This window comes from Myodes glareolus, chromosome 8 (genome assembly GCF_982192425.1).
Source record: "Myodes glareolus chromosome 8, mMyoGla1.1, whole genome shotgun sequence".
In the NCBI taxonomy this organism is placed as follows: Eukaryota; Metazoa; Chordata; class Mammalia; order Rodentia; family Cricetidae; genus Myodes; species Myodes glareolus.
In genome coordinates this window covers 107,787,434-107,810,743 of record NC_142033.1, presented here as the reverse complement: position 1 = coordinate 107,810,743, position 23,310 = coordinate 107,787,434, and the positions used below count along the sequence as shown (strand labels likewise).

General features: G+C 57.2%; 3 protein-coding genes across 6 annotated transcripts in view; 1 reads left to right on the top strand and 2 right to left on the bottom strand.

Annotated features, from left to right (window-relative positions):
- Nucleotides 1-371: 371 nt before the first annotated feature.
- Dapk3 (death associated protein kinase 3) lies at nucleotides 372-11,600 on the top strand. Of its 3 annotated transcripts, none has more exons than XM_085692453.2 (10): nucleotides 372-523; nucleotides 864-972; nucleotides 1,241-1,339; nucleotides 8,415-8,775; nucleotides 8,855-8,984; nucleotides 9,071-9,119; nucleotides 9,547-9,573; nucleotides 10,225-10,377; nucleotides 10,878-10,923; nucleotides 11,002-11,600. In XM_085692453.2, exons 3-10 carry the CDS (start codon nucleotides 1,278-1,280, stop codon nucleotides 11,518-11,520), a joined length of 1,347 nt encoding a protein of 448 aa, XP_085548579.1. In that variant the 5' UTR covers nucleotides 372-523; nucleotides 864-972; nucleotides 1,241-1,277; the 3' UTR covers nucleotides 11,521-11,600. The 3 variants fall into 3 exon arrangements, with proteins under 3 accessions (XP_085548579.1, XP_085548578.1, XP_085548580.1); XM_085692454.2 differs by lacking the exon at nucleotides 372-523 and adding an exon at nucleotides 559-696; XM_085692452.2 differs by lacking the exon at nucleotides 864-972 and having other exon boundaries at nucleotides 379-523.
- A 5,598-nt stretch (nucleotides 11,601-17,198) lies between these two features.
- On the bottom strand, nucleotides 17,199-20,578 carry Nmrk2 (nicotinamide riboside kinase 2). The gene is made up of 7 exons (XM_087909352.1): nucleotides 20,424-20,578; nucleotides 19,172-19,262; nucleotides 18,731-18,779; nucleotides 18,203-18,359; nucleotides 17,933-18,004; nucleotides 17,561-17,667; nucleotides 17,199-17,442 (listed from the first exon to the last, which is right to left on the bottom strand). The coding sequence occupies exons 1-7, from the start codon at nucleotides 20,447-20,449 to the stop codon at nucleotides 17,357-17,359; spliced, it is 588 nt and encodes a 195-aa protein (XP_087765478.1). The 5' UTR covers nucleotides 20,450-20,578; the 3' UTR covers nucleotides 17,199-17,356.
- Nucleotides 20,579-22,008: 1,430 nt separating this feature from the next.
- Nucleotides 22,009-23,310, bottom strand: part of Atcay (ATCAY kinesin light chain interacting caytaxin) — a 26,102-nt gene continuing 24,800 nt past the window's right edge. For both annotated transcript variants that reach the window (XM_087909350.1, XM_087909351.1), the window contains exon 13: nucleotides 22,009-23,310. This exon is cut by the window's right edge and continues 842 nt beyond it. The gene's annotated coding sequence lies outside the window, so the exon portion shown is untranslated.

Here is a 23,310-nt window from a genome sequence, read left to right as displayed (position 1 = left end):
CTTCCAGGGCACAATACAGTGACCATGGGTCTCGGAGACAGAATGGACTTTGTTCCTTCCACTAAGCTCTCAGTAGCGATGTTGCCTCAGGCTTTGAGTCTAGGAAGTGCCAAATCCATCCTGGGCTGTAACTTGCAGGGCGCACACTTAAGCGTGTCCACAGGAACTTGGGCTCCACGTCGACGGAGGGTTAGCCAATCGGCTCAGAGCCGGAAGACTCAGTCAACCAATAGCTGTGCGTGCGGATGACGGCAGTCTGCTGACCAATACGTGCGTCTTCCTGCCTAGGTGGCCTCTGCGTCACCGAAGGGTGCTGACTTCCGCGTGTAGTTGGTGATGCTGACCAATGAGCGGCACTCCGTCTTCCTGCCTGAGACGCGGACCAATTAGCGCTGATTTCCGAGCGTAGCGGGGTTGTGTCGTGGCGCGGTTGGCGCATGCGTACATGCTTCCCCAGGACTTCCGCAGGAGGAGGTCGCGGGGGCTACGCTGGCGCCGGGCAGGGACTCGCGGACTGTGGATGGTATGGACCGGCCAGGGCAACATGTCGGGGATTCAGAGGACACGCGGCAAGGGCGGTAGCCAGGGGAGTGGGACACGCGAGGTGGTTTCGGAACGCTCCAGCTGTGGGGGCTGGGTCGCTAGGACTGCGCATGCGTCATCGCTCCGGCGACGCCCCTGAGTTCCGGGGTGCAGGTGGGCATGATTGACAGGTTAGGAAGCTCGCTAGGGACCCCAGGAGCCGGAGGCTGTGGAGAGTATTGAGTAGAGAACACTTGCACTCCAGCGCTCTGCATTTTACTGTTTGAAATGTCTTTTTTTTTTTTTTTTTGCTTTTAATTTTATCTATGCCTGTTTCTTAGTGGTGTGCTAGAGTGCAGGTACCTGACGTGACCAGAAGAGGGCGTTAAGTCACCTGGCGCAGTGGTCAGTCAACTGACGTGAGCACTGGGAACCGAGCGCAGGTACTCGGTAAGAGCAGCGCCCACTCTTACATGCGCACATAGGCACATGGGCACACACAGATGATCTCATGTAGCCCATCCTGGCTTCCGGCTCACCGAGTATTTGAGGATGCCCTGGGATTCTAATCCTCCAGCCTTTCCCTCCCCAGTGCTGGGGTGACAGCTTTGCTCTGCCGTGACCAAATTTTGGGTGGGAACTTTAAATGACCACAGTAAACTTGGGAACAGCCACGAGGGGTGTCATCGATGAAGAGTTCTATTCCCTGTCTTCCCAGCCCCCTGTCCCAGGAGTCCTCCAGAAGGCAGGCCGTCATGTCCACATTTAGGCAGGAAGATGTTGAGGACCACTATGAGATGGGAGAGGAGCTGGGCAGGTGAGTGACGTTGCTGGTGCGCACGAGCGAACACCTGCTCTCTCTCTTCCTGTCCTTTGTGTGGCCACTGAGTGTGTCACTCCGATTCCCAGATGGCCGTGGACCTGAGTTGCTTTCCTCTGGTTCCCTCTGTGAGTGAGGTGTGGGGGACATGGTGTGTGTCCATCCAGCTGCTGCCCTGAGGCAGGGTGGCGCCCCAGCCTTCTCAGCTGTGGGATTCTTCTGCACTAGGCTTTCCCCTTGAGACACTTTTCACTGTGGAGTCTTGGCTGGTCTGGAGCTTGTTACTCACTCTCTGAATACCAGGACTGAAGGCATTGGGCACCACACCTGGCCTTGGTTGGTTGTTTGAGGCAGGGTTTCATGTACCCCAGACTGGCCTTGAACTTATTCTATGTAATTGCTATGTCTTGTGCATGTTTGTATGTATATCACAGATGTATGTGGCTGGAGTCTGTTCTCTGCCATGTGGGCCCCAGGGACTGAGCGCAGGTCATGTGTCACCGACCTGGGTATTGAAGCTGCTGGTGACAGATGTCACCCACACTGCACGTGCTGTTTATAGACTCAGGTCTCCCTGTCTTTAGCATCGAGTCCCCTCAGGTTTTCTTGGTGTTCTTGAGAAAGCCAGATTCCCTCCTCCCAGTAGTCACTAGTGGGCACCACTCCCACACCCTTCCCCCACCCAGCCCCCTCCCCTCCCACACTGCCCACTGTGCCCTGCCCACCAGGCCCATCTTTCTAAGAGGCCTCCTGCCTTATTTGGCAAGTTCTGGCCTGGGCAGCTCAGGACTCTCCTCATGATGTCATCCAGATGGAATGTAAATAATGTAGCCTTACTGATTGCTGGGGAGAGTCCTGAATCTGCGGGGACCCTGAACTCCTTCCTTCAGCTGCACCCCACTGTGACCCTCACAGCTGAACTCTGGGGCACCTAGTGGGACCAGCCAGGTGCTCAGGCTGTGGGTGTCTCCCACCCCAGCAGGAAGGCTCCCTCGTCCCTGTGGTGTGGTGATTACCTCTGTAAGCCCAGTGCTGGGGTGCGAAGCCATCTCAGACTCAGTGAGACCCAGACTGCGGGGCGGGGGAGGGGGGCTGGAGCAATGGTTCAGTGGTTAGCGCACTGTACCAGCTGCTGTGGCAGAGGGCTGGGTTTCGGTCCCCAGCACCCACACAGCGGCTCACAGCCATCAGCGACTCCTTCTGGACCCTGTGGGCAGGACTTGCATGGAAATTGATATGGAACACGTGTTGTTCTGGGCCTTCACTTGTGCCTTAAACCCCCCTCCTCCCCAGAAGACTGAGAAAGTGTAGCCCATATATAGTCAGACGGTTCCAGGAGCCCATGATGTCACAGGCAGTGATGCTCAAGTCACCCTAGCAAACGAGGACTTATTTGTGCCTAACCTGTGTGTGCGTGCCATCCTGTGTCATTTATTTGGAGTGGTTATGGTCCCCAGGTCCTGGCAGCACTGTACAGTCACCCCTGCCTGCACCTCTGCATTTTTACTTTTCGATTTTTAGAGATGTTGTGTGTGCAGCGTGTATGTGGAGGTCAGAGGGCAACTTGCAGGCGTTGGCTCTCTATCACGTGGGTCCCAGGTGTGATGTGGGTGGGTGGGGGCTGATTTCCGTGTCTCCTGTCCACTCCCCACCGTTTTCTGAAGATTCATTTTCATTTTCTGTGTACCGTGTGTATGTAGTTCCCACAGACGCCAGAAGGTGGTGTCACCCAGTTGTGAGCTGTGGGTGCTGGGGATCAAGCCCAGATACTTGGTGAGAGCCGCAGGTGCTGGTGGCTGCTATAGTCTCCTCAGCTCTCTGCGCCTTGTTTGTAAACACCAAACACCGTCTCACTGGCAGAGCCCAGTGATTGGACAAAGCTGAACAAGAAGCCCTAGTTCCCTGCGCCAGTGTTCTGGGCACACGCCACCACGCCTGTCTTTTCATGTGTGATCCAGGGATTGAACTCCAAACTTGACTATTGCTATGATCCTGGGAGAAAGACTTGCATTTTGTGATCTGAAACAATGCCAGGAAGCGCCCGTCCCTGTATTTCTGGTGATGGTATGGTCCTGTGGACCGGCACACGCGGTGGCTGAGAGTGGCTACCTGGTGCTGCTGTACACTCAGGGTCTCAGAAGCTCCAGTGTAGAGCGGACCAGGAGCTAAGAACGGCCCGAGGGGCTCCAGTGCCCCAGCCGTGGCTCCTCCCTTGCCTCAGCCTTGCCAGCTGCACCCACTCGAGTAGCCTTGATGTGTGGACGCTTTTCCCAGGCAGAGTGACTCGGTGGCCTCAGTCCTTCTGAGCTGCAGCGGAGAGTCACCCGGGTGCCAGGCTGTGTCCTGCAGTGAGGACGGTCCAGTCTCGTGTTGCCCTGTGTGGCCGTGGTTGAAGCAGGGGTGATGGTGGCACTTAGCTCGCAGGGCCATTGTACGGTTGGCACTGGCCAGCACCTGCTGGAGAAGGCCTCATCCGTGGTGTACCTCAGTGTCCCCCGGGGCTTCTCTGTGACTCTTCATACCCCAGGAATGAGCTGCTGGAGTCGCCATGGTGTTGGGGACCTGGCGAGTGAGCCGTTAGGACACAAGTCCTATGACTCCCCAGCTCCGTCATGTCAGGGGACAACATGTTGGTGTCTGTGCAGTGTGTGTGGATACACGGTCTGGGCCAGGCTCTTCCTCTGCCCCTGCTGGCTGTGTGCTCCCCGTCCTCCTCAGGGTGCAGGCTCTCAGAGCAGGCCCATGCTTTTTGTCATTTTGAGACAGGGTCTCTCTGTGTAGCCCTGGCTGTCCTGGCATTCTCTCTGTAGACCAAGCTGGCTGAGAACTCACAGAGATCCGCCTGCCTGCCTCTGCCTCCTGAGTGTTGGGATTAAAGGCGTGAACCACCACACCTGGCTTATTAAACTATGCTTATTCGTGTTTGCATGCTGTGCTGGTGCGCATGCGGGGGTCGGGACAGCTCTGTTCTCCCCCACTCTGCAGGTTTAGAAATAGAGCTCTGGTTGTCAGGGTTGATGCCTTTGCTCCCTGAGCCATCACACCAGCTCCATATTGTTTGAGACAGGGTAGCTTCAGACTCACCATTCTGTCTCCATCTCCCCAGTACTAGGATGACAGGTGTGTTCTGTTCTCCCAAAGCACTGGGAAAGCCTACAGGAAGTCTGCCCAGCTGTGAGAACAAGGCAGCTAATTCCCATCTCCCGTCTAAAAGACAGCTGCCCACCAAGGCCACCCCAGCATGGGTGATGGCCCACATAGCTGCAGGCTGGAGAGTAGCCTTTCCGGGTGGCTGGTGTGACAGCGCCTCTCAGCCCCTTCTGCCCAGGCTGAGGAGGGACCAGCGACTTCCTGTCTGAGGGGCCTCTGCAGGGTGGAGCGCCCTCGGATCAGTGGTAGGGATCCCCCTTAGATGGTTTTAGTCCTGGGGAGCCCAGCTCCCCTTATGGTCCCTGGGTTCTGAGAGGACTCGAACCCAGCTGTGGACCTGTCCTTCCATCCCAAGAGCCCAACTAGTGAGTCTTAGTGAGCACCGGAGCGGCCACCAAGGGCAGACCCAGGTGCCAGTCACAAATGCCAAGCCAGCTGGGCCTCCCATCAGAAAGCTGGTCATGGGTTGGAGAGATGTCTCAGTGGTTAAGAGCACTGCCTTCTCTTCCAGAGGACCCGAGTTCAGTTCCCAGCATACACATGGTGGCTCACAGCCATCTGTAATAAGATCTGGTGCCCTCTTCTGGCCTGCAAGCATACATGCAGGCAGAACACTGCACACATAATAAACAAATAAATAAATCTTTAAAAGAAAGAAAGAAAAACCACAAAGATTAAAAACAAAAGAAAAGAGTAGTCCTAGCTGTAGGCCCTGCCTCCAGCCTGCTGGCATCCTGCTTGTCATTGGGAGGGTTCAGGGTGCAATTCTCTCTGACCACCTTTGCAGCTCGTGTGGCCCACAATGGCTCAGCCACAGGGAAGGGACACTTTAGACTCAGACATCACCTTGGCATGTGATGTCCTGTGTGCAGTACCTGTAGAGTCCAGAAGGGAGCGTTGGGTCCCGAGAACTGGAGTCACAGGCAGTTGTGAGCCCGGTGTGAATGCTGGGAACCGAACCTGGGTCCTCTGCAGGAAGGTACCACTGAGCATCTCTCCAGCCCAACAGTTTTTTTTATTTGTTTATTTTTATTTTGGTTTTCTAGACAGGGTTTCTCTGTGTAGCCCTGGCTGTCTTGGAACTAGCTCTTGTAAACCGGGCTGGCCTTGAACTCACAGAGATCTGCCTGCCTCTGCCTTCTGAGGGCTGGGAGTGTCACCTGTAGGTCACAGCCACCCTTTCGCCAAGGACAGTGCAGAGTCCCACAGCAATGGCAGGACAAGGAGGACGTTGCCCTCCATAGCAGCTCCGTGGCTCACGTTCTCCGCTGTTCTAGGGCTCTAGCAGGCTGCTCAGTCAGACTCAGGCCACGCCTGCAGCCACCTCCAGCTAGGCAGGCTTACTCCCTTTCACCCCTGCTGTGTATCTGAGCCCCCAAGAACTGAAACTTCTAAAACACTCCAAAGCCCCAATACCAGCATCCGCAGACCAGTCAACCCACCATGTCCATGTAACATGGCAGTCACCCTGCAAGCGCCCAGCCTTGAGACCCCCTTCCTGTCCCTGGGGTGGGGTGCTCTAGCAATTACCTGTACCCATTTCTTACCATGCTGAAGTACTGGGCAGGCTCCTGGCCCAGTGTGAATACACTGAGCAGTATGCCAGGTCCCCTGGGTTCCTTTTTTCTTCCCCCCTTTCTCTTTGCTTTTAGTTGTTTCCGTAATTCACATGCTAGTCTAAGATAAAGGCTCTCTGACATCACAAGGGACAGGGATCCTGCCCTACCAAGGGACACACCAAAGGCACTGAAGCTCTGTCCAGGTCCTGAGACCCCTGATACATAGACATTTTCCTCAGCTCTTGAATCAACAACATCTCATGGCCTGGTGAACTGGGTATCAAATGTCACTTTATTTATTTTGGCTTTTCAAGACAGGGTTTCTCTGTGTAGCTTTGGAGCCTGTCCTAGAACTTGCTCTGTAGACCAGGCTGGCCTCAAACTCATAGCCTGCTTCTGCCTTCTGAGTACTTGGATTAAGGATGGGCGCCACCACTGCCTGGCCAAATGTCACTTTTAAAATCTTTAATTTTTCTGCTATTCCACACCTGACATACACACTACCCAGTTCTTCTGAGGCCCCCACTGTAAGGAACAGCAATGGCGTCATCAGCCCATCTTCTCAGACGGCCACTGCCCCACCCAGACTTCAGCCGTGACTGTCCCCAACCACTCTGGGGTCCGCTGACCCATAGGGAAAGGTTGCCTTAGTCCCCTGGCACATCCCGCCCCACCCAGTCTCCATTGCACGCCGTTGCCCAAGCGTGCTGTGCCCTCCTGAGCTCATCTTTGGTTGGTGGCCCTTGTTGGGCACTCACTGTGTTTTGTGACGCCTTTGCTGGGGAGGGTGACCAGTGTCCCCTCACCGCAGCCGGGACCAGTGACAGACCCAAGTACAGACGGCACCAAAGCCCAAATTGGTGACCCAGTGAGTTTTGTTGGGGTCACTTGTAGGAACGTGGGTTCGGGCTGTCTTGGTTGTGGTCTCTGTTGCTGTGAAACCCAAAAGCAACTCTGGGAGGACAGGCCTCGGCTCAGCTCTCAGGGCAGTCCCTCCCCGAGGGAGGTCGGTCCCTTCCGCAGCAGCCATCGTGGACAGGCCTTTTCTCGGGAGGTCCTGGAGCAGGCTTTCTTTTGGGCCTCCAGACAGCTCCCAAATCATGATGCAAAGACTAAATGTTAGTTAGGAATGCTTGGCCTGAGCTTATGCCTATTTCTTACTCGCTCTTATAATTTAACCCGTTTCTCCCTGTCCGGCTGGTGGTTAGCCAGTTAGCCGACTGACCCCAGGTGTCTCCCTTTCTTTCCCATTGTCTCTCCTTTCTCTTCTCTATAGGCTGGATTCCTCCTCCTCCTTACTCTCTGCCCGCCAGCCCCACTTATCCCTCTACTCCCTCGCTATTGGCCGATCAGCTTTATATCAGACCAATCAGGTGCCTTAGGCAGGCAAAGCAACAATGCATCTGTAGCGCATCTTTGCCTAGTTACAGTAATATTACACAACATAAACAGATGTAATGCATCTTTGCACAGATAGTATTCCACAGCCAGGCTCCTCTTCCAGGTTAGTCAACAAAATCCAGCCAGGACAGGGTTACCAACAGGAGCAGAAACACACAGCTGTGTCTCCAGCGCTGGGAATTTGGAATGCACTGTACAGCCAGTGGGGAACCCCCCAGAGTAGGCAGCGTTCTCCCTGGCGAGCCCTCCCCAGGCAGCCCAGCTGGTCTGAGTCAGAGCCTTACACTTACATAAATCTGGAGGGGGGGTTAGTCAGTGCATTTGGTTGACTTCGGAGACTTCCTGAAACTGATGAGGTGTGGGCTTCCTGTCCTTAGGGGCTTCCATCTTTGAGTGAGGGATTGGGCTTTGAGACCTCCCCCCGCCACCCGCAGCCTCTTGAGTGCTAGGGTGATGGATACACATTTAGAGTATTTAGAATGTGTGTGGACGTTGGTTGACCTTCAGTATCTTCCTGGGTTGCTACACGTTTCACTACTGTAGACCAGGCTCTTTTGGAATTCACAAGACGGACAGATCTGCCTGTTTCTGCCTCCTGAGTGCTGGGGTTAAAGCCGCGGTAACCATGCTTGTCTGAGGAATCCCACTTTTTTGTCACCTGGTTTTTTGAGACAGAGTGGCTCACTAAATGAACCTGGAGCTCACTGAGGCGGCTGAATTGTCTGGCCAGGGACCTCCTCTCTCCCTCAGCACCGGGGTTAACCCCACCTGACTTCTTGGATCCCTGGTGCTCCCTGGCCCTCACTGTCTCCCCTGAGTCGTCCCTCCTCCCCCAGCCCCATCTCCTGGCTCTTTGGGCGGACCTGCTGCTGTGGGAGCCCCGAGGGACAGTGCACTGTGACTGGGTACAAAGCCCTGGCTTCCTCTGGGTCTGCGGCGCTCAGCTGCCCTCTCCCCCGCAGCGGCCAGTTTGCCATCGTGCGCAAGTGCCAGCAGAAGGGCACGGGCATGGAGTACGCGGCCAAGTTCATCAAGAAGCGGCGCCTGCCGTCCAGCCGGCGCGGTGTGAGCCGGGAGGAGATCGAGCGCGAGGTGAGCATCTTGCGCGAGATTCGCCACCCCAACATCATCACACTGCACGATGTGTTCGAGAACAAGACAGACGTGGTGCTCATCCTGGAGCTGGTGTCCGGCGGCGAGCTCTTCGACTTCCTGGCCGAGAAGGAGTCGCTGACGGAGGACGAGGCCACGCAGTTCCTCAAACAGATCCTGGACGGAGTCCACTACCTGCACTCCAAGCGCATTGCGCACTTTGACCTGAAGGTGGCGCGCGTGCGTGGGCGCTGGGAGGTGGGGCTCGGGGGTGTCCCCAGGGGTCGCATCACCCCCTGCCCTCCTGCAGCCCGAGAACATCATGCTGCTGGACAAGCACGCGGCCAGCCCGCGCATCAAACTCATCGACTTTGGCATCGCTCACAGGATCGAGGCCGGCAGCGAGTTCAAGAACATTTTCGGCACTCCCGAGTTCGTGGGTGAGGGGCAGGCGCGGGCACCGCTGGGTGGGGCGGGCCCCTGCACATCACAGCCTGACCTGCCTCTGCGACCCTGTCTTCCACAGCCCCCGAGATCGTCAACTATGAGCCGCTGGGCTTGGAGGCTGACATGTGGTGAGTGGTGGGGGTGAGGTCCTGCCCCGCCCTCCCCTGCTACGCTCCCTCCTTCCCTAGCTGTACCCAGTACAGGCCGGAGACAGCCTAGTGAGGGTGTGGGCACTGGACGGTCGGCCGCAGGGAAGAGATGAGCCCCCTGGGCTGACCTCGGTATGTGGGGTCTGCTCCTCACAGATTGGGCTGTGCAGGCTGCTGCCCCTGAGGGTCTCCCAGCTACAGCCAGAGCTGGTCAGGCGGATGCTGGGTCACGTCGATTCAGAGGTCCTGTGGACCTGCTGTCCTGGCATTGGCCCAGTTGCTCAGGCAACCCTGTGATTGACACTGACCACACTCTAGAACCCTTGGTCCTAGAGAGTTGGGGGCTGTGTCCTAGGCGTAGGGTGCTGCTATGGTCATGTTGACCCATCTTTTCTGCCCCCTACAGGAGCATCGGCGTCATCACCTACATCCTGTGAGTGCTGGGAGGAGCCTCAGGCTGCACCTGCTAGGGGACAGGGTCTGAGCTGGGACCTGTCGTAAGGACACTGGGAGATAGCCAGGGAAGGAGCCGCTCACTCTGTGTGACTGTGGCTGTACCCCCCGGCCCCGCTCCCACCCCCTCCCTGGGGCTCCACCCTGACCACGCCCCCAGCCCCTCACTGTTGTTGACCCTGTTCTAAGGTCTGTCCTGTCCTTTCCCTGGAGATGCTTCTCTTGCTTCTCCATAACAGGCCAGTGTGTTGGATTGTCAGGGTCAGGAGATATTCCAGTTTGGTTTCTACTGCTGTGACAAATGCACCTTGGAGAGGAAGGGGCTTGGTCTCACAGTGACCAGTCAGTCGCACAGGAACCATGGATCTTATTGGCTTGCTCCTGTGGCTTGCGCACCCTGCTGGTTTATAGGGGCCACCTGCTCAGGGTTGGCATTGCTCCCTGTGGCCTAGTCCTTTCGTATCAACAGTGAGTCCCTGCCCACAAACACACTTGCTCCAGGCCAGTGGGAAGGAGGCCATCTCTCATTGAGGTCCCCATTCCCAGATGGCCCTTGCCACGCCAAGGTGACAGACTAACGGTGGGGTGTCAGCTCCCATCCGCCGACTCCCTCCGCTCTGTCCCCTTGCAGTCTGAGTGGGGCGTCCCCGTTCCTGGGGGAGACCAAGCAGGAGACTCTGACGAACATCTCGGCGGTGAACTACGACTTCGACGAAGAGTACTTCAGCAGCACCAGCGAGCTGGCCAAGGACTTCATCCGCAGGCTGCTGGTCAAAGACCCCAAGTAGGCGGGCCACTGTGGCTGCCGCTCAACGGCTGGCCACACCTGGGTTTTGGTTTGGGGACTTTTGTTGTAATTTTGAGGCAGGGTCTGCTGTAGTCCAGGCTGGCCTTGAATTCATCATCATCCTGCCCCCCCTCCAGGGTACTAGGTGCCAGGTTTACTCCCTTGTTACCTGCGTGTTCACCAGCCTCTACTACACCCTGCGGGACTCCAGGGCATCAGTGTCCACGGCTCTTCATAAAGCTGCAGGGGCCTAGCAGAGTACAGCCAGCCTGGGGGGGAGGGTTTGGGGGCAACAGGGTCGCAGCCTGTCTGGCTCCTCCATGTTCCTAGGTGGATGACTGGGAATCGGGGTGGTGACAGTATAGGGTACTGTCAGCGATGACCCGTGTTGCCCTGACAGGGGTCACATGCCAGGCTGAAGGTGGGGTCCCACGGGTGGTGCCACCCGAGGTTGAGTTCCACAAACACTAAAAACACTAACCCGCTCCATCCCGCAGGAGGAGGATGACAATCGCGCAGAGCCTCGAGCACTCCTGGATCAAGGTGGGGCCTCGAGACCCCGGGAACGGGCGGGCTGGCGGGCAGCCCTGGTCCCCTTGCCTTAAGCTCCGCTCCCCGCAGGTGCGAAGGCGCGAGGACGGCGCCCGGAAGCCGGAGCGGCGGCGGCTGCGCGCGGCGCGCCTGCGCGAGTACAGCCTCAAGTCGCACTCGAGCATGCCGCGCAACACGAGCTACGCCAGCTTCGAGCGCTTCTCGCGCGTGCTGGAGGACGTGGCGGCGGCGGAGCAGGGGCTGCGCGAGCTGCAGCGGGGTCGGCGCCAGTGCCGGGAGCGCGTGTGCGCGCTGCGCGCAGCCGCCGAGCAGCGGGAGGCGCGCTGCCGGGATGGGAGCGCGGGGCTAGGTCGCGACCTGCGGCGCCTGCGCACAGAGCTAGGACGCACCGAGGCCTTGCGCACGCGCGCGCAGGAGGAGGCGCGGGCGGCGCTGCTGGGGGCCGGGGGCCTGAAGCGCCGCCTGGGTCGCCTGGAGAACCGCTACGACGCGCTGGCCGCGCAGGTGGCTGCCGAGGTGCAGTTTGTGCGCGATCTGGTGCGCGCGCTGGAGCAGGAGCGACTGCAGGCCGAGTGCGGCGTGCGCTAGGCTGCGGCTGCGGAGCTCCGCACCGCACCCCGGGACCCCGGACCCCCGCGCAACCCCGGAATAAAGTTGCTTTCCACGCACTGCCGCGTTGTGTTCCACGCTCCGCGGGGAGGGTGGGAGCGAGCAGCCCACACGGTGTGTGGTCTCCACCCCCCACACGACCACGGAGGGTCCCCACCCTGGAGATCATGCTCAGTGCCACGCGACACGCCATGGGTGGCATCACCCACAGTTGACAGACAAGTGAAGTTGAACTAAAAACAGCAGGTCTCCTGGAGGGTCACACGGCAAGTAAGAGACACAAAAGGCCTCACCACGGGAGAGGCGATCAAACGATGTGCGCCTGTCATCCCAGGCGAAACAACGTCCTGCCCGGGAGCAGTTAAGTCTCTGAGCTGTGAGCTGACTCATTGTCCTCCTGGTGCCTCTGGAGACCTGGGTTACCGTCTGTGTAGAAAAGGCGCCCGGTCCTTCCAGTCCCCCTCTCTAGTCCTGCTCTGTTCACAACCGCAGGCGTGGGTGGGACGGGCTGTGGCCCTCCCGCGCGCTCAGTCCCCGCCTGGTTTGACCGTGTGTGTCCCAGCGGTCACGGTACAGCCCTACAGATGGGGTCTCGGGGCTGGTGGAGATTAGCGGCAGCGGCCGCCATTGTCTAGTCAGGATTAGTCTGTCGGGTTAGAGGATCCGGGTTCGAGCTCCATAGCCCACAGCCGCGCGCAGCCACCTGTAGTTCCAGACTCAGGGATCCGATGTGCTCTACGGGCACAGGGTGCGCACTTGTGCACAGACACAAGCTCATACATAAAAATAAAATTATCTAAATGTTTAGAAAAGTCAGGTGTGATGGCACAGACCTGGGGAGGCAAAGGGAGCTTGATCTTTGTGAGTTCGAGGCCAGCCTCGTCTCCATAGTGCATTTCAGGACTGCCAGGGCTCCACAGAGAGAAACTGTCTCGCAAAATCAAAAGTTAATAAAGGTTAAAGCTGTCGCCATAAGCCCCTTCACAGGCTTTCCTGATAAGCCCTGGTTTTACCCAAAATATGAAGGTGTGCTGACCCTCAGGACGCAGGGAGGAGCCTTATTTGAGGAGATAGGTCTCTCCATTAATATTAGCTAAGTTCAGAGAATACTGTGCTGAACTTCGGGCAGACATGGAATATTCTAGAACAAAGAGGCTCAGCCTGGAATTGGGGAAAGGAGGTGTGCCAGCCACTGGTATGCAGCTCCTGTTCCCGTATCCGGGCTTCATCCCGTTAGGGTGGGCTTGTGGTCCGGGTGCCGCTGACGGCATGCGCCTGCTACAGGGCCCTGTTTGGTCCGAGGGAGGCAGGAGGCCACTGGAGGCGCCTCCGGTTCCCATCTAGCCCAGTCCACTCTCGACAAACCCATGCAGCCTCCAGTGAGTCCCGGTGCTTCCCAGTGCTTCCCAAGATGGTAACCAAACACCTCAAGTTTGTGGGGGCCTAGCTAGCAGCGGTCCCAAGGATTGAGTCTCAAGTTCATTGACTGTTTTTTTATATCTTTGAGACAGGGCTCACTGTACCCTTGAACTCTACGTAGCTCAGGCTGTCCTCGAACTGTGTATCCCAGATCCGAAGTGCCTGGATGACAGGCTGATGTGACCACAGATAGTTCTATTTGTGGTTTGGGGAACACCCCTCCCCCCCTTTAGCCTCATGTAGATCAGAGGACACTGGTATGTGCCACCCCCACCCGTCACAACCCGGATCAGGTGCTCAGAGTAGACGTGGTCTGGCCAAGTTCATGGTTCTCAGTTCTTGACCATACTTGGGCAAGACACTGCCTCGCTATTAATGACCTGGCGGGGAGCCGGCGGCAAGGCTATAAAGCCAAGCCTGCCAGCCTCCGGCGGCTCCTTCAACCCCTGAGATCTTAAAAGTAAGTACCCAACCACCTCCCCGGGGTCCTTGGCCCTCACCGAGGCTTCATGCGGCCATGGTGACCCCAAAAAGTAAAAGAAAGAATTGTGTTAAAACGAAGGATGAATGAAACACAGACCCTGACGGTCCCAGTGACTTCTGGGACAATGGGTGGAAGGGAAAGGTGACATGCAACAGGGTGGTGAGCCCGGGGCACCCCCATCCCACCCAAGTGACCCCAACAATGCATGTGTGTCTTGGTGTGGGTGGTGAACAGCTGAGGGACCAAAGAGGGGACTCCCTCTGTCCCCAACCCCAGCTCTCCCTGGGTCCACAGCCCCTGACCTTCTGTAGTCTTTATTTTGGTTTGTTTTTTTCTGAGACAGGGTCTCTCTGTGTAGCCCTGGCTGTCCTGGAACTCACTCAGTAGACCAGGCTGGTCTCGAGCTCACAGAGATCCGCCCGCTTCGGCCTCCTGGCTAAAGGCATTTTGTGGCTGTCCCACAAGTATAGATGTGTCCCCAAATTCCGCCTCTGTCCACCTTGCTTCAGACCTGCTGGCTGGGGAAGCGAGGAGATGCAATCTTCATGTCTGAGATTGCTTGCAGTCTCTAGAGTTGGCCCAGTGGATCTGGGGAGCCAGGACGGGGACATCTGCAGTTGATAGCTTCGCCTCCTTCTGTGGGCCCCTCCCCTCTGTGGCCTTGACTGGTTCTCCACTCAGCTCCGGGGCTGCCCCCCCTTCTCTGGCCCTTGGGGACCTTACGTCTGGAGTGCAGTGCCTTTTGGCCCAGGTGGGGCTCGGGTATAAATGCTGACTGAGATCTCTGCTGAGTGCGAAGGGATGTCAGAGACAGGTGGCTGCACTGACACCCACCTCCAGGTCCTGACCAAACTGCCACCTCAGCCCCTGTGATGGTTATTAGGACTCGGGGTGTGTGGGATTGGGTGGGGTGACAGTCCTAGGACTGGGTGGTTGGGCAAGGCACTTGGGTTCTCTGAGCTGGGAAGTCGGCCCAGCAGATAAAGTATTTACCTAAGATGTGTGAAGGCCTGGGTTCGAATCCCCGGGACTCGAGTGAAGATGGACACAGTGGCTCCGGTAGCCAGTTGGCAGGTGGAGATGGGGACTCCAGGCAGGGGACCTTGGGACCTGGGGCTGACTTAGCTGACTCCTAAATCCGGGGCTGGTGAGCCTCTGGGTCAGCAGTAACTCTTACTGGAGACAGAGGAGCCTTAAGCTCATTGGTGGGCATGTCTGGTTGGGTGCTCTGTGTGGGATATCCTGGACTCTGGATTGTGCTAAGCTGTGTCCCTTGACCACACCCACTTTGTGCCTGGAGCTCCCCTAGTGTGACATGTGTCTCCAGACATCACCCAGGACCCTCAGGAGAACACAGCCACCAACCTGAGATTTTTTTTTTCTTTTTTGAGATAAGGGTTTACCTAGGCCAGGCTGGCCTCCAACTCACTGTGTAGCCAAGAATGACTTCATCCTTGAACCTCCTGCCTCAGCCTCTGAGCGAGTGCTAGGATGATAGACTTGTGCCAAAGTGCCCTCCTGAGCTACCTTTCAGTAACAGACCTTGGCAAAGGGACTCCGCCTCCCCTGAGCCGCAGCATCCTTGACTACTAAAAAGCAACACTCGCTATTCCTCTGAGCTAAAATATTGGGGTGACCTGTGTCTGTTCCACACTGTCCCACCTCTCAGTTAAGGATGCTGATGATGTCTGGAGTGTTTGTGGGGAGCTTGTGTCTGAGTGGGTGGTAGGACAGCCACTGACGGCCCTGGGCTGGCTAACTCTGCTAGGACAAGGCTGAGGTAGGTGGGTGTCCCTGACACCCTCTGTCGCTGTGGGAAGGCTGTGAGGAGCTTTTCCAAGCAGAGCAGGGATGCACATTGAGGTCCTGCTTGCCCAGCAGGGGAAGACCACAGACCTGGGTTCGAATTCTGATTGCTGTGTGATCCTGAGCAAGCAGCTCTCCCTCTCTGAGCTCTGCAGATATAGGACATGCAATAAACCAATCTTAAAACACAGCCCCACCCTCCCAGTGTGCTGAGGACAAGGTGGGTGGTCCCTGTAAACGAGGAATGTTCTGGGGAGACTGAGCAAGCTGCTCTCAGCATTTAAAAACTTTCTTGTTACATTTGTGTTTGTATGTGCATATATGTGCTGTGTGGGGGTGCGTGTTTATGTTTGGTTTTTATCATAGGCATGGATGTTTTGCCTGCGTTTTTTGTCTGTGCACCACGTGTGTGCAGTCCCCACAGAGACCAGAAGGGGCGTCTGGTCCCCTGGAGCTGGAGCTGTAGATGGTTGTGAGCCGCTATGTGGGTGCAGCCAGTGTGCTAACCACTGAGCCCTGCTCCAGCTCTCTAGTTCATTCTTCATTCGATGAGTCACGCCCAGGCTGTTCGTGGGCCAGGCAGGGCTCTGGCTGCCCTGAAGCCACCTGCCTTGTCCCTGTCTCATACTGAATTATTCTGGGGACAGTGACCAGAGGAGCCTGACCGCAGAGCGTGCCTGGGACAGAGGCCAGGGCTTGGTGAGTGTCACGAGCTGCCCAGTCCTGCAGGTCACGGGGGCTTCAGTGTCCTCCTGTCCCTGAAGCCGTGACGATGGCGCTTCCCACCCCATGTTGGTCATGTGACCTCCACAGAGGGGGAGACGATAGGCCCTCCTACGCCTGCCACAGAGGCTCACAGACACTGGGCAGGGTGAACTGGGCGGCAGGAGCCTCATTCCAAAGCACAACAAAGTAAAAATACCCCTAAGTTTGAAGTCTGTAAAATTTAAGTGTTAGAAAATGAAATTCAAAAGCCAGGCAGTGGTGGCTCACACCTTTAATCCCAGCACTTAGGAGGCAGAGGCAGGAGGATCTCTGTTAGAGGCCAGCCTTAGCTATGGAGGGAGTTACAGGCTAGCCAAGTTTACACAGAGAAATCCCCTTTCAACTCCTCCTACCCCTCAAAAAAAGAAAGGAAAAAGAAATTGGAATTCACAATTTATTTTATTGCATTTACATTATTTTATTATCAGAGATTCATGTAGTCATCAACCTCAGACTTGCTGTTTAATAGAGCACCCACCCACCCACCCACCCACTCATGCATCCATCCACCCACATTTTTCCTATATGTAATTGGGATGCTGTCATTGCAATACTACAGGTGGCCATGAGGTGTCGCACTCAGGCCAAATAATGGACTCTGCAACCCCCTCCCCACATAATCACATCCCAGCATCAGCAAGATGCTCTGAGCCTCAGTTTCCCCTTTCATGAAGTGAACACAAATAATAAAACATCACCCCCAGGCTGCCACCATGGCTCAAGAGGTGTCTGATTCTGTGGGAGAGGAGACATGCTAGGTCCCAGAACAGTAGGTGTGTGCTTTGTGGCTACCATGGGAGATTCTGGATAATCTTACAAAGTGAGAATTGACTTTGGTGCTAGAACAGGTGGAGGGAGGCTCGGATGGGAGACTGAAGATCTCAGGACTCCCTCAAGAACTCTAGACTCTCAACCTTCAGTCTTGGCCGGACATACCTAATCTTGCTGTGTGACCGTGGGTATGCCAGGCAACCTCTCTGTGCCTGTTTAGATTAGGGGAGATAATTTCACTCCTCAAGTTCATAGAAAATGTCTCCTTTGGGGAAACTGAGGCACATTAGCAAGGTTACAGATGGGTGGAGGCTGACAGTGTCCGGTGCTCTTGCCGTTAACCTCGGGCCAGCAAAGCGCACTGGCGGGAGGGTGGGCTCATCCATTCATAGAGACCACAAGGCACCAGAAGTTAAAAAAAAAAAAAACAAAACACGATTCAGTTTAATGGTGAGTTGCTGTAGTGGCTCCGAGTGGGGGACACCCCGTCCTGTGTACAGGTCCCCCCCGAGGGGAATACCACAGCGCCCAGCCCGGCTTGTGCCTCACACCAGATGATGTCTGCGGTTGCTAGGACCGGTTCAGCAGCCTGTTTTGAACATCCTCCAGAACCTGCCTGAAGAGTTCCTCACAGGACTTCGTGCCATCTAAATAGACTGGAATCGGAAAAGACCTGTGTCAGGGCTGGGCCACAGGTGGGGCGGGTCGTGCACTCTTCGGACCCCAGGGAACCGCAAGAGAGCAGGGTGAGACTCAGGCGACTTCCAGGCTTACCCACTTCCACTCCGTCCTGCTCCATCTCCCGTTTATACTTCTGGTACATGGGCCACACATGACCATCAAAGAGGCCAGGGGGGTCAGGAACCATGTAACTACGGTTACTGGAGCGAGAGAAAGAGGCAGCAGAACTGTCACGGCAGGGCGCTGCTCCACAGACCCCACGCGACCCTCTCACAGACCTTAGGTGGGGGAATCACACCCCAAGGCCAAGGCTGTGGCTGGGAGACCCCGACTTCCACACCTTCCCACCACTGAGCTGAGCCTGAGATGCGTGGGAAAGGATGGGGCGGGCTCCTGGGACAGAGCAGGCGTCACTGCGGAGGCCCCGCAGGTGCCCCACGGACGTCCCCTGTTCCTGCAACCCACCTCCTCCTTCGCTTGCATTCCTCATACGGGACAGTCAGGAAGTAGCGATGGCTGTACATGTCCACCAGGGGCCTGGTCGGGGAGGTCACACGGTCAACTGACGTCCCTGCAGCACCCCACAAGTCTCCCAGCGTTCAGACCCGCCCTACTTCCGCGGTCCAAACTGACAGAGAGGTGCTCAGGGCCCAAGGTCACACAGCACGGAGGCTCAGCCCGAGGACCCGGGCCCTCGAAGGTTCTCTGGGGCTGTCTTGGCGGCCCCAGGCTTACTTGTAGCTGTACAGTAGGAAGCCGTCCAGGAGGAGAATGTGAGTGTCCGAGGCGCTGGGCTGGAGGCTGACGCCATGAGCGCGCGCGAACTTGCGTGGGTCTTTCACCCAGGCGCGCACTGTGCTGAGCATGGCCTCCATGTCCAGGGACTCGAGCACTAGTGAACAGATGATGGGGGGGGGGGGGGGGGTTCAGACCGGGATGCGGAACAGGACGCGGTGGGGACAGACGGGGCAGAGGCAGAGGGGGGACAGAGACAGATGGGGTGGTGAGGACAGACGGGGTGGGGGGAGACAGACGGGGCGTGGGGGGGGTGGACAGACGGGGCTGGGAAGACAGACGGGGGAACAGATGGGGAAACAGACGGGACAGTGGAGGACAGATGGAGCAGGGAGGACAGATGGGGGGGGCAGATGGGACGGGGACAGAAGAGGCAGGGGATGACAGACAGGGCACAGGGCAGCACCACAGGGCCCGGTCCACAGGGAGGGGGGGCCATAGACGGGGGGGGGCGAATAGGGCACTTACCGTCCCACTGTTTAAAGCCGTCCTCACCAACTGCTATTTGGTCCTGGGGCTGAAAGACAGGACCCCCAAGTCCGGGCTTAGACCTGCACCTACCCAGCCTTCATCCCTCTGATCACACCTCTGGGGGCCTCTGGGGCTGCCCTGCCAAGAGCCTGGGGGATCTCGGGGGTCCTGAGTGGGTGGAGGTGGTGTTGGAGACTCTCCCTGCCTATCGCCTGTCACTCCTTCCTTCTGAACCCATTGCACAGAAGGAAAAGCAGAGGTACAAAGGGTCATGAGCTACAAAAACCAAAAAACCCCAGCATGCCACAGTGAAGCCATCCCGTTAGCCTAGCAGGGTTCCCCGGCACAGGGGATTGATCCTCTTGGGGACGTGCAGGTCAATGGGAACGCTCTGCCCCGTGTTCCCTCCAGCCCACCACCCCTGCGCAGGGCGGCCACCTTGTAGAAGTCATCTTGGTGGATCACGCAGCAGTTGGGTAGCGCCTTGTGGAGGCGGCTGGTCAAGGTGCTCTTCCCGCCGTTGGTCATGCTGCAAGGGCGCATGCGTGAGGTTGAGGGGGTGACGCCAGGGCCCCGTGACCTGAGCAGGCTCTCCCACTGTGCTGCACCTGCCTAGTAGGGTGGTGTTGTGCGTGTGCGCATGTGTGCACACGCATGTGTCTGTGTGTCAGTGTGCGTCTGTGTGCATGTGTGTGCATATGCACGTGTGCAGCATGTGTCTGTGTGTGTGTACACATGTGTGTATGCATGTGTGTCTGTGTTGTCAGTGTGCGTGTGTCTGTGTGCATATGTGCGTGTGTGTGAGAACATGAGGAGGGAATCAAGCCCCTGGGGGCCTGGGGGCGTGGTCAGGGTGAAGCCCCGCCTAGAATCCCCAGTGAGGGGCTGGGGCGTGACCAGGGTGAAACCCCCCCTAGAATCCCCAGTGAGGGGCCTGGGGGCGTGGCCAGGGTGAAACCTCCTAGAATCCCCAGTGAGGGGCTGGGGGAGTGGTCAGCGCGGAACCACGCCTTAGGGACAGCAGGCAGTAGGTCATGGCATCCTGGCTCTTAGGGTGACTGAGGTGGGGACTCAGGTCACCCTCAACCATTCTGGAGACATGGCCATGTGCCCAAGTTGTTGGCAGTCATGGTTCTGATGGTCACCATGTGGTGGAGTCATGGGGTCCCTTACAAGAAGGTCTATCTTAACGGGGCATGGAGGCACAGCCTGTCACCTCAGCTAAGGGCTAAGACAGGAGGATCTTCAGTTCTGGGCTAGTCTGGGCCAGCCTGCGTGACTATGTGGTACTCCATCTCAAAATAAAAAGTAAAAAGGGGGCTGGCTGGGCGGTGGCCAGTGCTGAGGGCTCTGTAAGCCTGAGGCCCTAGATCTACCGTCAGCCTCAGAATAAAATAAAACAAACCCAGGGTGTTCATCTAGTTCAGTGACATTTTGGTTGCCCTATCCAGGTATCTGCCCATCCTCACAGGGCTGGTCCCCAGGTTTCCAGCGGGTCTCTTCCCGGTACTTTTTAAAACAATCTATGGAGGTACAGCCCCTGCGCCCTCTGTGATCACAAAGCCCCCCTCACCCCTCAAGTCCACCGTCCCCAAGTGCTCAGACCGTGGGCAGTGGCAACCGCCTTCCCAGGGCCGCAGAGCCTTTCCCCTCCCAGTACAGGGTCTCACACCAGGCCCCCAGGGCTCACCCTCCAATGCCCACGATGACCTTCATGCTGGGGACTGGTCGTGACCTGGTCCTGACCTGCGGAGTGCTGCTTGGGGGAGTCCCAGCCTCATTGACAAAGCCGTATGCCTTTATAGGTTTGGACAGCCTGGAGGCCGCCCCAGGGGAGGAAGTACCCCAAGCTGGGGGTGTTGGGGGGGAGCACCTGTTTCACAGGCTGCAAATAGCTTCGGTAGGGTAGCCTTTTGCCTAAATTAGTCAGGAGCCAGAGGGCAGAGGGACAGCAGCCAACTTCCACCCTATGCCCCTGTGTCTGCCTCCCTTCCTCCCTCCCTTTCTCTTCCCCTCCTCCCCATCCTACCCGGTCACACCTTTCTATCCCTAAAAATATCGGCCTAAGTTTGTGTCCCCTGGCTTGACCCCGACATTGAGACTGGATCTCATGGGGCCAAAAAAAGAGACCGCTCCTTCTGCTCCCATCCCCCTCCCCCGCCCGCTGCCGGCCCCAGGGAGGCCCTGCCAGGAAACCCAAAGTGTCATGGCTAAGGTGGGTCCAGGCCTCTGGATGGTGACTCACATGACTGCCTTGCTCTGATGATCTTTTCAGTGTGACCCTGTCATTGTGAACACATGTGACCAGAGTCATTGAGATCAGGTTCAGGGGAGCCAAGGTGGGGTTTTGTGCGTGTACGGAGGCAGGAGGTCTATGCCAGGTGTCTTCTGGGGTCTTCCTATGGCTAGGGCCTCTGCTTCCTGAGTGCTGGGATTACAGGTGTGCACCACCACTACCTGGCCTATTTATTTTTATTTTTGTGTATATGTATGTTGTCTGTCTGTGTACCACATGCATGCTTGGTACCTAGGAGGCCAGAAGGGGGTGTCAGGTCCCCTGGAGCTGGAGACACAGGTGGCCTTGGGAGCAGCAGGTGCACCAACCAGAGAGCCCTCACCCAGTTCTTTTTGAGGTGGGGGTCTCGCTGACCTGGGGTATCTGATCAGTGAGCCCCAGGGACCCTTCCTTTTCTGCCTCCCCAGCTCTGAGTTCCAGGTACCACCACTGTGGAAAGATACAGGTGGCTGAATCCAGAGCCATGGGGTGGAGAATGATGGCCTGGGACTGAATGAGCGAACGGGTTAGGGGGCCAATGGGTGCGATGCCAGTGGGGTCCTGTACACAATAGAAGGCCCATCCCACCCAGCCTTCATCCCTCCCTCCCTAGGGCCTGGAAGGCCCTGACACATCCAGGTGACCGCACACTGGTCGACTCCTGCCTTTGCTTGGTTTATTAGAATCTCCCTCCATACCCGAGGCTGGTCTGGAATTCTCTGTAATCCTCCTGCCTAGCAGCCTCCTGAGGGCTGGGTCGTCAGGCATAGGTCACCATGACCCCATCATGTCTTGCTGGTGACATTAAACATGGCCGTGTCTTTGGTCTCCCTGCCATTCTGTATGTTCCAAGGTCCAGGCTGTGGAGTTCAGCAGCCCCTTCTCCTAGAGCATGTGAGAGCTGTGTCTCCCCAGTCCCCGCTTGGCCGCTGGTCACCCGGATGGGAGGTTGTGCCCGCACCCTCACCACCCACACCTGGGAGCACAGAGGGACCAACTCTCCCTCTGTATTATAATTTATTTCACATAAAAATCCCCCCAGCTGCCAGTCCTCACAGTGACTGTCCCCACCGTCCACATTTATATCTACACAACCTGCTGGAGGAAGGTGGGCACTGTTCTGGGGCAAGTTTTCAAACGAATCCCGAGCATCTCTGTAAAGAAATTCAGCGACCCTTCACCAGGCTGCTGAGCCTTCTCATCCTGGCTCCCTGAAGCGGTGGCCTGTGTGGACTGGGATGTCAAGCAAAGCGGGGTCTTTCTCCTGTTTGGGGGTCCTCTGTGGCTGTGGTTCTGGGTCCTGCTTCCCTGGGTCAGTGGGTGCTGGTGATCTCAAAGGGGTGGTGGGTTGCTATGGAGGGGGTGGTGGTGGGCTGCCGTGGCGGGGGTGGAGGTGGGGCTGCCGTGGCAGCGTGGAGGGGGCTGCCGTGGCAGTGGGAGTAGATGTAGCAGGCAGCCTCCATTAGTTTCCCAGGGTTGGGGGAAGGACTTCAGACCCTTGAGGGCTGGGAGGATCATGTTCGTCTACCCGTCCCTGCCACGGCTGTCCTCATGCCGTAGGCGTCGGTTGTCACTAGAAGCCACCTGGTAGGAAAAGCCTGTAGGATTCTGTTTCCAAAAGCCAAGAGAGGCCATCCATGGGCCTCCATCTGGGGCACCATCTTGGTTCCCCGCTCAGCTTGGGGGTACACACCTGCCAGGCCAGCTCTCAGGAGACTGAGGCAGGAGGATCAGCAGTTTGAGGCCACGCTGATCCTGTCTCAAAACAAAACAAAACCCAGTGCCCTGCACAACTCTGTCAGTCCCTCTGAGGCCCAGGCGTGTGGTGCGTCCCCAGCAGAGCTCAGATCCTTGGGTGCTGTTGGTCAGAGATTGTGACTCTCCAGGTGGAAGCTGCTCTCCTGGGGCCGTCAGTGGTTCAGGAGTGACAGGCATGTCACAGAGGCCGAACACCTCACGGTGGGATGGCTGGAACCCAGCCTTGGAGAAGGCAAGGACCAGTGGTTGGTAGTCGGGTACCCCTCTGTAGACCAGGTTGTCCTGGAACTCACCGAGATCCTGGGGTTAAAGGTGTGCACCACCAAGTCTTCAGGGAACCATAGGGGACCCCTCCTCTTAAATGTCACCCCGTCTTAGTGCCCCTGGAGACAGGAAGCTTGCTCCTCACACTCCCATGGCGTCCGGACACGGTTAGCCCCAACTGTCCCGCCATCGAGGCAAGCCTGCTCTTCGGAAAGTGCGTGAAGGTCAGGTGGCCTCAGGGTCCTTAGGGACCCCCAGATCTTCTAGCACCCACAGCCCT